This window comes from Panicum virgatum, chromosome 2K, assembly GCF_016808335.1.
Source record: "Panicum virgatum strain AP13 chromosome 2K, P.virgatum_v5, whole genome shotgun sequence".
Taxonomy (NCBI): Eukaryota; Viridiplantae; Streptophyta; class Magnoliopsida; order Poales; family Poaceae; genus Panicum; species Panicum virgatum.
In genome coordinates, this window is record NC_053137.1 from 8,348,844 (window position 1) to 8,362,918 (window position 14,075).

Consider the following 14,075-nt stretch of genomic DNA (forward strand, 5'->3'; position numbering starts at 1 on the left):
ACCTATAATTTAAAACGGAGGGAGCAGTGAACACAACAATCTCTGGTGACCGGACCGGCTAATATTTCCGTGGACAAAAAGAAAAGGAAAAGCCCAGTTAATCCGTTGTCGGCCCAGTTTCCATGAACATCCTCTTCGGCCCAGGCGGAATGTAGCCCGTTCACAGAGAAGCAGCAACAAAGTTTTTTTTTATGAGAAAGCAGCAACGAAGTCGTTCTCCGATGAAGTAACGACGGATGGCATCCATTCCAATTCCAAAGGTTTTGCCTAGCAGCTTTGCCTCCTCTGTCGCCGTTCGGACACGTCTGAACGTACACCCTATGTCCGTGCCGGCGGCGCCCGGCGAGGAAGCTGCGGTGGTACGGTACCGTACGCTCTCTGTACAGGGCCGTCGCCGCCACGGTGCCTTCCTGTCCGGGGTACTGTTCCCGTACGCGGCATTGCAGGTGGGCGTTGCAGTGAGCGGTCGGCAGAATTGTTGGATTGGTAGGACCGTAGGAGTAGTAGGTACGTGCCGACCGACCGTACTCACGGCTAGTCACTCCCACCGCCGGCCGGTCCCACTCCCACATCGTTCGTCGATGAAGGCGTATGGGTATGGGTAGGGTAGGTAAACAAGACAAACCAACGCCATCGTTCAGACTTCAGACTCCAGAGCAATCGTTCATGGTAATTCTGAGAGAAATAAACCTTTTTGTAGTAGCAGTTGCAGTAATGCTCCAGATACGATTTCTCTCCTTTTTTTTTCTTAAGAAATCCAGACAAGATTTCTGCCCGCCCAAACAGAAAGCAGTGCTGCCTCTGCTCGATCAGCTTGGTGCTTCACTGCTACTGCTGCCTCCTTTTTGTCTGAAACTTGCCATGCGACTGTGAGATCTGCTGATACTGCCGCCCAGCCGATGGCCTTTATCTGTCAGGCACTTGCACTTTACTAGTAGTATCTGAAGATCACGGGCAGCTTTATGTTGTTTCAGACAATTCAGAGGGCCGTCCAAAGTATTAAAGGCTGCTTATCTGCTTCGTAATCCGGGGCTCAGCTCCCTGCTTTGTCTTATCTTGGACCCAAAGGGGATCCGTCGTCCGTACGGCATGTAATTAATGGAATAACGAACGGCTTTGGATCCATCAGGCATCAGCTGCCTAATTAATACTTCTACTAGCTCTGCATTTCTGCAGTGGAAGTAGGCTCCTCTAGGAGCATGGCATGAGGCAAGGGGTGTGCTCCAAATGGAATCCAATGCGAGCTGCGGCGAGGGCACACTACTCACCACCTCTCTGATTTCTTTTAATCAGAGATACTACTGTTTGGATCCATCGGTGGCTACGAGAGCAGCTAACCTAGTAATGTCCTTAAACTAGCTGGATAGTAAGTACGGAGTATCCAATTAGCTGATTCCACTAATTAACCTACCAATAATGGATTAGTTGCGTGAATCCAAACTCGCTACAACCTCCCTTAAAAAAAACTCTCCACAACCTGTTTGCTCATGATAGCGGAGTTAGTCCGGAAATGTGACCAAAGTTTGCATGCATTTCGGAGTACTCCACTCTGCAGGGAGCTTATTTTCGCCCGCATTTATACCATACAAAAATACAAGCCCAAAGAGACGTCACCCAGCTTGGCTCAGGCGCCGTACGGATACGTACGGACCCAGCTCGCTCCTGTCGAAGACTGAAATCAAGCTGGGCAATTTCATACGCCAAGATCAACGGCGCACGAAAACAAAAAGGTGCACGGGGGCAGATAAGATTCTCCGTACCACCGCGACACGACGACGATGGCCGGCGCGCGCGAATTTCTTTCCCACCAAACTCTGCCGGCCCGACCGGCTGTGTGTCTGCCCATCTACCTTCTCCTCCTCTCTGTTTTTTTTAAGAAAAAAATAAACTCCCGTCGCCTTTGGGCACCGGCTTTCCAGGCGATCAAAAGGAAAGGGCGTCCACCATTTCATCGTTGATCGTTGCCCTTTGCCTGTTCGGCAGAATTTCAGTACATCCTGTCTTTTCCTCTGTTTTTCTGTTCAGTTTTCTTTTCTCAAGTGGAGTGATGACTGACGATCCACCTCGTTTTATTTTCAGTTTTCTTTCTTTTTTTTTGAAATAATTCAGCTCTCTTTCTCCAGTGGATTGATGATGCACATCCCACTACCTATCCATCCCAGCTTTTGTGCTGTCCGCCTCCACCATCATTTGCAAGGCAAGACACGCCATAGGCTCCTGGGCAGCTAGAGATCTGTGGACCATGCATCGGATCACCATCACCTCATGGGGGTGAGTGGTGACTGTGCTTGCTCTTTCTTTTTTCTTTTTTTTTGATAAAAACTGTGCTTGCTTTGGAGGCTGGGGCGAGTTGGCGGCCATGTGGTTTCGTTTTGGCGCGTGTTTGGTTCACATCAATCATGTTAGAAGATCAATTGGGTTTGGTTTGATACCTGGCTTTCCTGTGCCAGCGTGTGCCTCACTCTCTTTTCGGCATCCCTGCTTTTTTCTTGCTAAGTAACAACCTCCATCGCGTCATGTTTTAATTTGTGTGGTGGGCATTCCCGTCGTGGACGCACCTATCCGGGCTTGAACCCGGTGTGCCGCACAATAAAAATCCATCTAGCTAGTGCAGCCAGGGTTCGAGGGATTTTTCTGCTACCGGAAGCCGGTGTTGCTTCCTCTTAATGAAAAATAGTGGGATTGTTGTAACCCCACTTCTGTCGCGTTTGTCGCTTATCCTTTAATATTGACACTTTGCGTAGTCTACCGGCCGATTGCGAGGGATGTAAAATTGTGATTTTTGTTGTATTGTTTTAGTATGGTTTTCAAAGTGAAATTAGCTAGAAGAATTGAGCATGACGGGTCAACTTTAACGTACGCCCAAAATACCGGTTCAACTAAAGTGTGCATGCATGGGAATAGCTGAGCTCATATATAGGACAATATCCTTTTTTACTAGAATATTGTTCCTTTCTGTGGGAATAGCTTTGCTCGAGTATCCTTCTGAACCACGCTCCATAGTGGTTGCCTGAACACACACATACTTCCACTAGGATGGCACCAAAAGGAGCCCTCAAATTCCATGCCGTACACCTCATCTCTTCCGTGCAATTCCGTAGTCCCTTTGGTACGGAAAAGACCACAAGCTAAACTAGAAGATGTGGACTGTGGACCTGAAGCGTCCCCTCATAAGAGAGAACTTAAATGTGATACAAACATCAGTCCCAGGAGGCTGATGCCACATTTATTACATCAGATGGCTCATTACCGTACAAACCTCCGAGGAGGACACTCGATACAGATGATAATAACAAGTAACCAAGCTACGACATAACACCAGAGCGCAACCCACATGAGATCTAGCTCGAGCTCAGAGTACTGCGTCAGCGAAAACATCTCGAACAGGGATGGTTCCACAGGCAAGGTTGGGTGTAGAACGATAACCCTACTCGGCGTCGTCTGGTACGAAGTCTGGGTCTTCTTCTGTAAAAAGTAAGAATGGGGTGAGTACAACGTACTCAGCAAGTCCAACCACACCCACGGTGGGGGTTATATCAGAATAACATGCACGGGTAAAACAAGGATAAGGTTACGGTTTAATTTGCAGAAAGCTAAATTTTATGCAGGGGTTCATTTAGCAGAAAACATTTCAGAAACCAGTTTTTGTATTGAAAATCACGGAGTTTAGGTTTTAAACTGCTACCGGACTCCCCGTCCGTCGTAGCACACGGCACAACTGCCGGACACAAATCCAAAACAACTCACGCTAGCCAAACCCGAAGAAACACTAGTTATGTGACCACACCATAACTCGCCCAATACCGTGGGCACGACTATTTGAATAGCTTTAACTCTACAGAGGTGTGCAACTTTACCCACAAGCGGGTACTACATCACGAGCACCGTAGTGTCGGTGTAGATCCCGACATAACCATTACCCACCTTAGCTAGACCTGATTTGCCATCACGAGATTTACCAAGGGGTCATCGACCTAACTCTGAGGTATAACCGGGGTATAAGTCACACTGGGCCTATCCCTTTTCCTTAGGCACCCGTTGCTCTCAGCCCTCCTGATGGCTATCACATCAACTAGTGGGGTTTATGCTAAACCGTTGCCCATTCAATGGTCGAGTGGTTTGCACGATAGTGGAGTTAGGTGAGACACACCAACTCAGTCCTTAGTTGCGATAAGATGGATATCTCCCTTCTTTGCCCTGCCACACAGGCACGAGCACACCGAATGGCAAATTCCGCAGAATTACCATCCATCCCGTCTAAACTCACTTTTCAAAAACACCACTTTTATCTCTTCACGCATTTTCTTTTATAAAACAAATAGCATTATGTGTATAGTCCTAAGCGTTCTAATAGCGATTAACATCCAAACAAAATCAGACATTAATCTAGGTGGTCAAGGAATGGTTATAACAAATCAAGGGGTGGCTATCCAACCGTGTTTTCATGCAGGCAAAATATATGCAATTTTATAAAGCAGGCCAATAGGTTATGTTTATAAAAACTAGGACTGAAACATGCATCAAAGGGCGGGATTGAACTTACCGTCTTCGAAGCCTTCGAGGAGGTCCTGGTCGAAGCACTATCCTTCGGGCTTGGGGTCGTGGAACTGGTCCTCGTTCATGGGCTCACAGTACTGCTCGTTGGCGGGCTCTCCTTCGTTCACACCGTGGTCTATGATACGTACAAACAAACACACAATCAGGAAAAGAAATAAATGTTTTATCGTTGAGCTCGAATCGGAAGTAATTAAGATATGGAGTTCGGAGTAATATTTTTGGGTGGTTTCTTAATGGCATGGCCGAAACTAGGTTAAGAAAGGCGTGGTAGAGTTTCGGGCCGATCAGAGTTCGTTTGGTGCATGAAATGATAGGTTTTATAAAGGGTTAGGGGTTAAATCAGGGTCCAGGGGCCTATTTGTAATTAAATTTAAGAAGGCAGGGGCTTGGTTTGTATTTTAGAAATTATTTGGGTTACTCTAAAAAGGGTCAGGGGTTTATTTATAACCATGTTTATATGGGAGGAGGGTTTATTTTGAAATATATTAAGGGGAAGGGTTTTATTTGCAAAAATGTTAAAAGGTGGAGGGGTTCTTGAGTAATTAGAGGAAGGGCCAGGGGGTTATGGGGAAAATGCCCTGTCTTCTCCCTTCCCTCGCGCTGGGAAACAGGGGAGAGGGCGGCGTGTCGCCGGCGACGACCCTGGGCCGGCGGTCTGGCCCGGGAGCTGCTTTGGGTGAGGGAAAATGGGAGAGAGAGAGCCGAGGGACCTATTCCCCCCTTTGATTTGGGGACAGGGGACCCGCAGGGTGGGGATTCATGGCGGCGGCGGTTAGTAGACGGCGGCGGTCATGGTGGCGCCGTGGTGGGGGTTGACGGCGGCCGAGGATGGGGGCAAGAGGGAGAGGGGATCGTGGAGGTTCGTTTCCCCCCTTACCTCGGGCCGAGGTGGAGCAGGGAGGTCGGGACACGGAGGTGAGCGGTGGCCGGCGCTAGTGGCTATGGCGGCGGCGCTGCGGGACTGGAGAGGGGTTGGTGGGCGGCGGTGGAGCTTGTGGGGGTGGAGAGCTGCGCGGGGACCCCTTTTATAGAGCAAGCGAGGCGGTGGAGGGTGGGGTGCACCGGTGGCGGCCGGCGAACGGTGCGGAGCGCCTTAATGGCGTCACGACACGGCGGCACGGGGGGCGATGCGGCACAGCGGTGACGTGAACGCTCAGGCAGGCGGCGAGCGGGGCCGGTGGTGCTGTGCGGGCGTCAATGGCGACGGTGGTGCGGCAAGGCAGGATGGGACGCGTCGGCGCTGTGCGGGCGTCAACGGCGGTGGAGGTGGGAGCAGGGCGATGGCGCGTGTGCGCGGGCGGCCGGCGTCGCGGCTCGATGCTCCGCGGCGCGGCGGGCGCGTGCGTATGCGCACGTGTGCACGGCCCTGGTCAGCGCGGCGCGGCGCTCGGCCGGGGAAGGGGAGCCACGGCGGTGTGTGCGTGCACGGGCAGCAGCCGGGGGCGGGGCGCGCGCAGGAGCGGGGTCCAAGGGGCGCGCGTGCATACGGGCCGAGGGGGGAGGCGTGCTCGGGTGGGAAGCGTGGCCGGGTGGAGCAAGAGGAGGGGGTCGGACCAGGCGCACGCGGCAGAGGAGGGCAGGCCGAGCCGCGCGGCAGAGGAGGGAGAGAAAGGAGGAAGGAGAGAGGAAAAGAAAAAGAAAAGAAGAAAAGGAAAATGGGAGAAAGAAAAAGAAAAGGAGGGGGAGAGAGAGAAGGGAAAGAAGAGAGAGGGAGAGAGATTCGCGCCGGAATCGCGGCGCGCGGTCGGCCACGCACGGCGCCGGGCACGCAGGCGCGGTCGGGTGCGACGCGCGGGTCAAGGGTGAACAGGGGGGTTGGATACGGATGTCGGGGTCGGGTCATTCGAGGATCGGGAGATCGGGCGGAAAAGTCTGGAGTGAACCGAGCTCAACGATGAAAGATTTCGAAAATTATAATTTGCGCGTGTTTTATTTTGGTGCATTTTGGGATGTTACAGGACCATAACCCATGTGAGCTAGTGGGTTGGGTGCATCATGACTGTGCTTTGGGCCGTGTGGTTTAAATTATTTTTTATGTATCTTTTGCTACACCGAGAGGATTAAAGGCCTGGGTTTCAAAGTTGGCTTTCTCTTGCATTTGTAGGCCTCACCTCACTTTGGAAAATTAGGTTTTCGTGACAATGATGGTGCTACTTTTGTTGCAAATGGAAAGCTCGTTACCCCTTTCCCCTTTCCCTTTCCAAGAACCCAATGAGCATATATCACAAACAGTGCAGCAATTATTCTTCTGATTTGTTGTAGTTCTCCTTCCGATGAACGGACCGTTACACACACAAGCTCTTTGGTACACCTCGTTATCGTACGGTTTATGTACGGCCAAGTGGATCTCACCTCCGCTACTCCTGACATAAGTTTTCATGGCTAGCCATGTGCTGTCTCTAAAGAGTTAGTCGGAAGAGAACCAGACATACAACAGAGAAATGGCAATTAGACATGTATTGCTTCCGTCTATATTGTTCTTGCTTTTTGAGAGGCTAATTTTTAATCTTTGGGCTCAAGTTTAATCCAACGAACAAACATACAGTTAAATTAATACAGATTGTGTTTGGTATCCTGGTCAATTTGCTAACCACCTCAAGCACAATCGGAGTGTATTGCCGAGTAACTGGACTTTTGACCCTAATGGTCAGATCTCTCTGTTCAACGGCCGGTAATCTCATGTGTGCCTTTAGTCCACTCTCCACGCTGGTTGGCTGAGCACTCCTGTGTTTCCACCGGTAGGACAGCCACCCAACGGGAACTCCCCGGAGTCCACGGCCGTACAGCCTGTTCCCGTCCGTGCAGTTCCGTAGCGCCCCTGTACGGACCAGCCGGCATTGAGAAGCGGATCGATGCTGGCCAGTGGCCACCCACCCGGCTCCGTCCGCCGTACGCGCACCCGTGACCGCGGGGCCCGCCACGACGCCGCCCCTGCTCTTCTGATTGCGGCCGAGTGGACTCACTCCATTAGCAGGAGAAGCTTTGAACGGTGGCGAGACTGATTGGATTGAGTGACTAATTAACTGTCTGGTGATCGGTTAGTTTAATGCACGCGCTTAAGCGGCGTGTGAACGAGAGACCTGGTGGGCCGATCCCTTTTGTGAGGGCTCAGAACCTTTTATGGTTAAGTGAGGCCATGTTTAGTTTCAAAAAATGTCCTACATATCTGTCACATCTAGCCCCGAGCAAAAAAAAAGAACCAAAGATCGAACCGAAAAAACCAAGAATAGGAGCCGAACTAAACCGAAATCGAGAATTTCGGTTTCTGGTTCTCAGGAACCGAAATACTCAGTTCGATTTCGGGTTTTCTACTGGTTAACCGAAGAACCGAGCCCATTATACATTCAACCCATGAAGACCAACTTGGTCCAAGGCCCAACCAACCAAAACCCTAACACACCACCCATCCAGCCGTCCACCCCAGCTGGCGCCCCCAAACCCTAGTCACCACTCGACGCCCACCCACCCACTCCTGACACCCAGACTTGGTGACCCCCAAGGCGGCGAGGGAGCGAGGCCCTGACGCGGCGACCCCGGCACGGCGGTCGGCGGCACCGGCACCCCTCGCTAGCGGTCCCGGCCCCCGTCCCGGCCGTCCGCACCGACCACCCCTGCGGGCTGCACCCACCGCTGTCAGTTGCCCGCTGCCGCTGACTCCGCCCTGCGCCCGCCCGCCCGCCCGCCAGCGCCCCCCCACGGTCTTCGACGGCCACATCTCCATCTTGTCGTCGCGCCGCCCACTACTCCCGTTCGGTTCCATCGGTTATAACCGAAACCGAACCCGAAGTTCCTCGGTTCTTAGTCCTGAAAAGAACCGAACGGTTCCTAGTTTTTAGGAACCGAACTTTTCCAAAAATTGAAGAACTGAACCGATCAGTTCTAACCGAACGCCCAGAGCGAGTCACATCGAATCTTCGGACACATGCATGAAGAATTAATTGTAGTTAAAAAATAACTAATTATACAATATAACTATTTCATGCGAGCTAAATCTCTTAAGCCTAATTAGTCCATGATTGGATATTAATTAATTATCAAATTACAACAAAATGTGCTACAGTACCAAATCTTAAATTTTTTTGGCAAACTAAACACAACTTGAAACCTGAAGAGAACATAAAGAGACAAAAATATCCGGAAAGTGACCTGGGTTCCCGACTGTGAGTGGTGAGGTTGTGACAATGCAAGGTTTTGGAAGATTTTTATTTTCCGTTTCTTTGTCTCTCTCTCTCTAGAGAGGACAGTTGGAGGATGGAATTTAATGACCAAAGGTTTTGCAGTGACATGTTAGAATTCACTGGGCCTGAAATCTGACCTGTCAATCTCTTATGTTGCAATTTTCCGCCGGCTTCAAACTTTTGAGGAGACAAAAGCGTAGCTTCAAATAGTCCTCAGGACCAGAGTTTGGTGCTACTACTGTTTTCACTCGTCACTTGTACTTTTTTTTTTGACACAGCCCAAATGTACCTGTATTAAAGTGAGATGTACGGTACAAAGACCCAAACGCATACGCGTACAGGTACACAATGGCAGGATACAGAGTACACCTGCTCCACCATACGCTTTACACAAAGGCCCCTAGAAAACATGAAAATTACAACCGAACCCCTAGAACCTTCGTGAATCCGACTCCACCGCCGCCGAGCAACGCCAGCCACCGCCGGAATCGATCTCCGGGAATCCATGGCCCGCCGGAACCCGTCGCTGCGAAGCTTTGAAGAGAGCCGCAAGAAACACTCAGCGTGAACGGCGAGATGAAGCTACCGCGGGAAGTCCATCGGCCGGGGACGCACCCCGAGCCCCGGTGACCTTGGAGCCAGATCCGCCGGCGACGACCGGAACCGCCGCGAGAGTCACTTGTAGTACTTTTGTCATCTGGAAGAAGTTGAAATCAGTTCTGAAACAAAATCAGCCAAGGCATCTGTTGTGGCCACTCCTCACTAGTTAAAGGTTTTTTTTTTCCCTTGGACTTAATGTCGGTGAGCATGACAGGTTGTGACAAAAACTGTGGACTCGAGGGAAGAGAGGATCGGCTTTGCTTTCGATGTGGTCCACAATTGTGGAGAGAAGAAATGGCATGGACAATCTGGGGCCTTGACAACTGTGGACTTGATGTGTGCTGTCGGTAAAACAAGGGCAACGAGAGCCAGGGCTGCTCTACATCCACAAGCTCGCCAGCGTTTACCATGTGGTACTCCGTACTCCGGCGAATACAGACCATTACCCCCATGAGAGTATAGTTGACTTGGAAACTTAATTAGCTAGCTACTAGGAGATTCGGAATTATTTTCTAAAAAATGTACTCTCTCTTCAATTGCGGTCTCACGGCAAGCCACGTGTCTCGGCGTGTTGGTGGCAATCTCGGACCGTGAATTGGGAGACCATTCGCAACCACATAACCTATTGAAAATCAACCTGTACTAGACAAGAAACACTAAGAATAGTAGTACATGAAGACTTGTTAGTAAAGTAAGTCTTTACACCCTCTCTAGCTCACGCCGGCAGGCCCGGGTTCGATCTCTAGGACCGGCACCGTGAGGCTCCTCTGCAGCGTTCTCTATAGAAAAAAGAAAAAATATTAGTAAAATAAGTATATGCGAATCATGGATGTGCGTGTCTAAGTAGTGAACCATGTCTACTAGTCCACTACGGCACTACCCGCACGATTATCAAGACTGTGAACTAGATAACTGAACCGGAAGATGACATTTCTCTTACATCCCATAAAACTCTACCTCCTCTCTCTTCATAATGAGATTGACATGCAACAGATTTAATATCCATAACACTCATGTGACACTTTCATTAAGACTGGCCTAATTGCATTTTCCCATTATTATAGTACTATCTCAAAGATCCAAAACCTGCATCTGGAGTTGCAATCTTCCTTAGATCCTGGATCATTGCTCATTAGGTCAAGTCTTGGGAAAATCAACCTTACGCCAGAAAGGAAGTAGGGAAGGCAGAGGCGCCCACCACCCCCAATCAACTCATGGATGATGGCTCCAATACCCAACCCTGCCAAGAATATTTAAGCCTGCCATGTGATGGGTACATGGGTACATGGGATGGGAGCCCTGCACTGCACTGTAGTTTCCTTCTCACTGCATATTCGAGTCCGGCATAGCCAGTACGTGCAAGAACAAATGCCCCCACCTTTTGTGCTCATATGATGCGGACTTGTGCTGCTGGTGTTCGGTACCTAGCTGGCTAGCTGCTGTGATGCTGCTGCATGTGTTCTATCTGAGCCTTGGAATGTGCGCCGGCCGGCAGCTCTACTTATTTTTTTTGAAATTAAAGACAGGAGACTACGCATCATATAAGAAGAAGAAACATTCGTACATAACGCGCCGAAGCGGACACCCGCACAGAAACAAACGCACACAACACAACGCTACACCACCACCACCTGGGAGAGGAGCCGAAGGTAAGCCGTCGAAACCTGCGCCGCCGTCACCAACGCTGTGCCGCGCCAAAGACGCAGCCCGCTGCTAGCCCGAGCAGCTACCGGAACTCCTCCACCAAGGGACTATCACTCTCAAGCCGAACACACACAACACGTCGAGCCCTCTGCTCCAGCGTAGCCTCAGTAGAGCACTCCCGTCGCAGCACCATTGGAAACCACTGATCCATGACCACTCTGCGTGGGGGCCTCGCCTCACCCACCACCTCAACCTCCTCTGCCAAGGACTCAGATATCTGAAACTGCTAAGAAAGCATCACCTCCGCCCAGCCGTCATCGAGAAACACCGCAGCACCATGCACGCCAGCTCAAGCTCTCCAGCACCCATGGCCCCTCTGCACCTTGCCGCAAACACATTGACCTTGCGCACCTCATCTTCCACTGCGTACGGGCCATCCAGACCACCTCCAACACTGCCACTAGCCGAGATGAGTCTCCGTAAGCGACGCCCCCAAGGAGGATGCGACGCCGATGGCGCCGCCGTCGCTGTCCAGTAAACTGGACCGAGTTTTCACCCCGAGACTCCAAGCTTCAGGACGTGGCGCCCTATAGTGTTGTCCCCAACGAGAAGAATGACGCCCCAGTGGCGCAGCCACCACTACCACCTGACACGAGTGCCGGTGAAGACTTTCGCCCGGCTCAACACCACGCCTTTCGCACAATCTTAGACAAGCAGCAACAAACATGCACCCACCACCTCCATGCCTCCACTGTCGGAGAGATGACTCAGTACACTCCAGCAATGCCGCCACGGCACCGCGAGAACATACAGCGCAAGCCACCCAGCCCCGCCACCGCAGCGGCGCCGAATCCGCACAGCCCTGCCGAGGAAAAGAAGAGGGGAGCACCACCATCTCACCTCCATCCCCACCGCCCGCACGCAGATGTCCGCCGAGCCCATCTCCAGACCACCATGGCCAGGATCGGCCATCCACATTGACGCCCCCAAGCAGAGCCTCCCGCAGCACCGAGACGCCTCCCCCTGCACCATGCAGGCCACCACCCCGGCCACCACCACCATCTCTGCACAGGGGACACCCGCGCGCCACAGGTCCCTGCGCCGGCCGCCTCCAACCCGCAGCAGCTACAGGAGCCGGCGAAAGCAACCCAGAGCGGCTGCAGCCACCAGCACCGCCACGCCGGCCACCGTCACCGCCGCCGCCCTCAACCAGCTCCCTCGGCCGCCGCTGGCGCACCGAACAGCCCTTCCACGAAGTAGCCGCCCGATCCAGCCAGGGCGGCGCCGGATCTGCGCCCCCCAACCTCCGCCGCCGCAGAGGCCCGCCACCGGCGGCACCTACAGAGGTCGGGCGGCCGCGCCCGCCCCGACACCCACGAGGCAGGGGAAGAGAGGCCGCACCGCCGCCGTCCCCGGCGTCGCCCGGGCTTCCAGGGTCGCCTCGGGTAGCGGCGCGACGGGAGGGACGGAGGGCGGCGGCTAGGGTTAGGGTTTCGCCCCCCCCCCCCCCCCGGTTGCCCTCGCGGAGACGACGGGAGGGGTACCCGCACCGCAGCTCTACCTATAATGCAGTTCAAGTGAATCATGGAGTTTTGGGCTAGCATGATCTGAAGTGAACCAATCCTGACCGATCTGCTTACTCTGTCTGGCCTAGGAGTACTTCATTAATTAGCTTTACTAGTTGAGCTTAGGGGGTTTGATTACTGTTTAAGTAGGTACGTATCCTTGTAGTTTTTTTTTCAATTGAGATAAGGACATGCACAGCCTATGGAGTAAGGGTATGATCTTGTACTTGTTGTAGTACCTGTGTGGAAAGATCGAGCTGAGCTGAGGGTACGTTTTTCTAACCTGACCCCTTCCTTAGTTTTCTAACCTGAGTACTTTGTAGCATTGTGATCGACCTACTAGCATAATGACCCAATAAGCAAAGTGTTACTGACTTCGAAGATGGAAGAAAAGTGCATCACAAGCTAGCGACCATGAGGTCTAAACCCAACCAATTGGAAGGGAAAGTGTTTACTGACTTCGAAGATGGAAGAAAAGTGCATCACAAGCTAGCGACCATGAGGTCTAAACCCAACCAATTGGAAGGCAAGGATAACTTGTGAATTTTGACGCGCGCGTGTGCAAGCGAGCTTTGTCGACCTCCCTCTGTGGAACCCTTTTGAAATTTCACCAAAACCAGGTAGCCACTCCAAGCTAGGAGACCCTTTCCACGTAGACATCTCAATCACACACTAGCCGGTGCGCGCGGCTCCGAATATTTTGGGGCGAAAACTTGCGCATTTTTTGCCCCTTTTTTGCGGGAGGAGGACTGGCTCACCACCACTCGCCAATACCTGCGCATTTAATATTTAACAAAGATGTATCTAGGTTTGGAAACTTGCGTGAACCGTTCAACGAAAACCAAGAACCAGAGGCTGCTCCAAGGTGACGGGGATTAGCTTAGCTCTTCTCCCGTGATGTAACGACACCGCCCCGCCTTGATTTCTTCGGAAAGGATGTGGGCACTCTTGGCGCTAGCAGCAGCAGCTTGACCGAGTCGTCGTTTAGGGCGTTTGCAATGGTCAGCTATTTAGCCAGCTAGATTTGATATGGCAATAAAAAAGTAGGAGAGAAAATAGTCACTAGCGACGAGCAAATAGCTAATCTATTTCACGTAGTCCAAAAACACGTAAGAGGAATGTGTGAGTCCAATAGTATAAAATAGTATTTTCTTTTATCTCTCACCTCCACATTAGCAGACTACATAGCTAGTACTAGCTATTACCATTGCGGACGCCCTTAGGCCAGTCTTAGTGGAGTGTCATCGACACAGTTATCTAGATTGAAATCTTAAGAACTGTGCCAGTGAAGTGTCATGGTGATGACACTCCTATCACATTTTATGAAACTCATCTCTTCTCTCTCCTCATATTATTGATATATGCCAGCATATTTAATGTCCACGACATGGCACTCTCACTGAGATTGGCCATATGTCGTACGCGATCCAATTTGGTGCCGCTAGCTCCGGGTCCAACCAAATTTAAACACCTCGCTCAGTTTTTGAATATTTTTTCGGAAATAAAAGTCTCGCCGAAGTTATGAACGCAT

At 51.5% G+C, this 14,075-nt stretch overlaps 1 protein-coding gene across 1 annotated transcript; it reads left to right on the forward strand.

The window, feature by feature from the left end:
* Positions 1–11,904: 11,904 nt before the first annotated feature.
* On the forward strand, positions 11,905–12,462 carry LOC120695026 (atherin-like). Its single transcript, XM_039978351.1, has one exon. The coding sequence runs from the start codon at positions 11,905–11,907 to the stop codon at positions 12,460–12,462; it is 558 nt and encodes a 185-aa protein (XP_039834285.1).
* Positions 12,463–14,075: the final 1,613 nt, after the last annotated feature.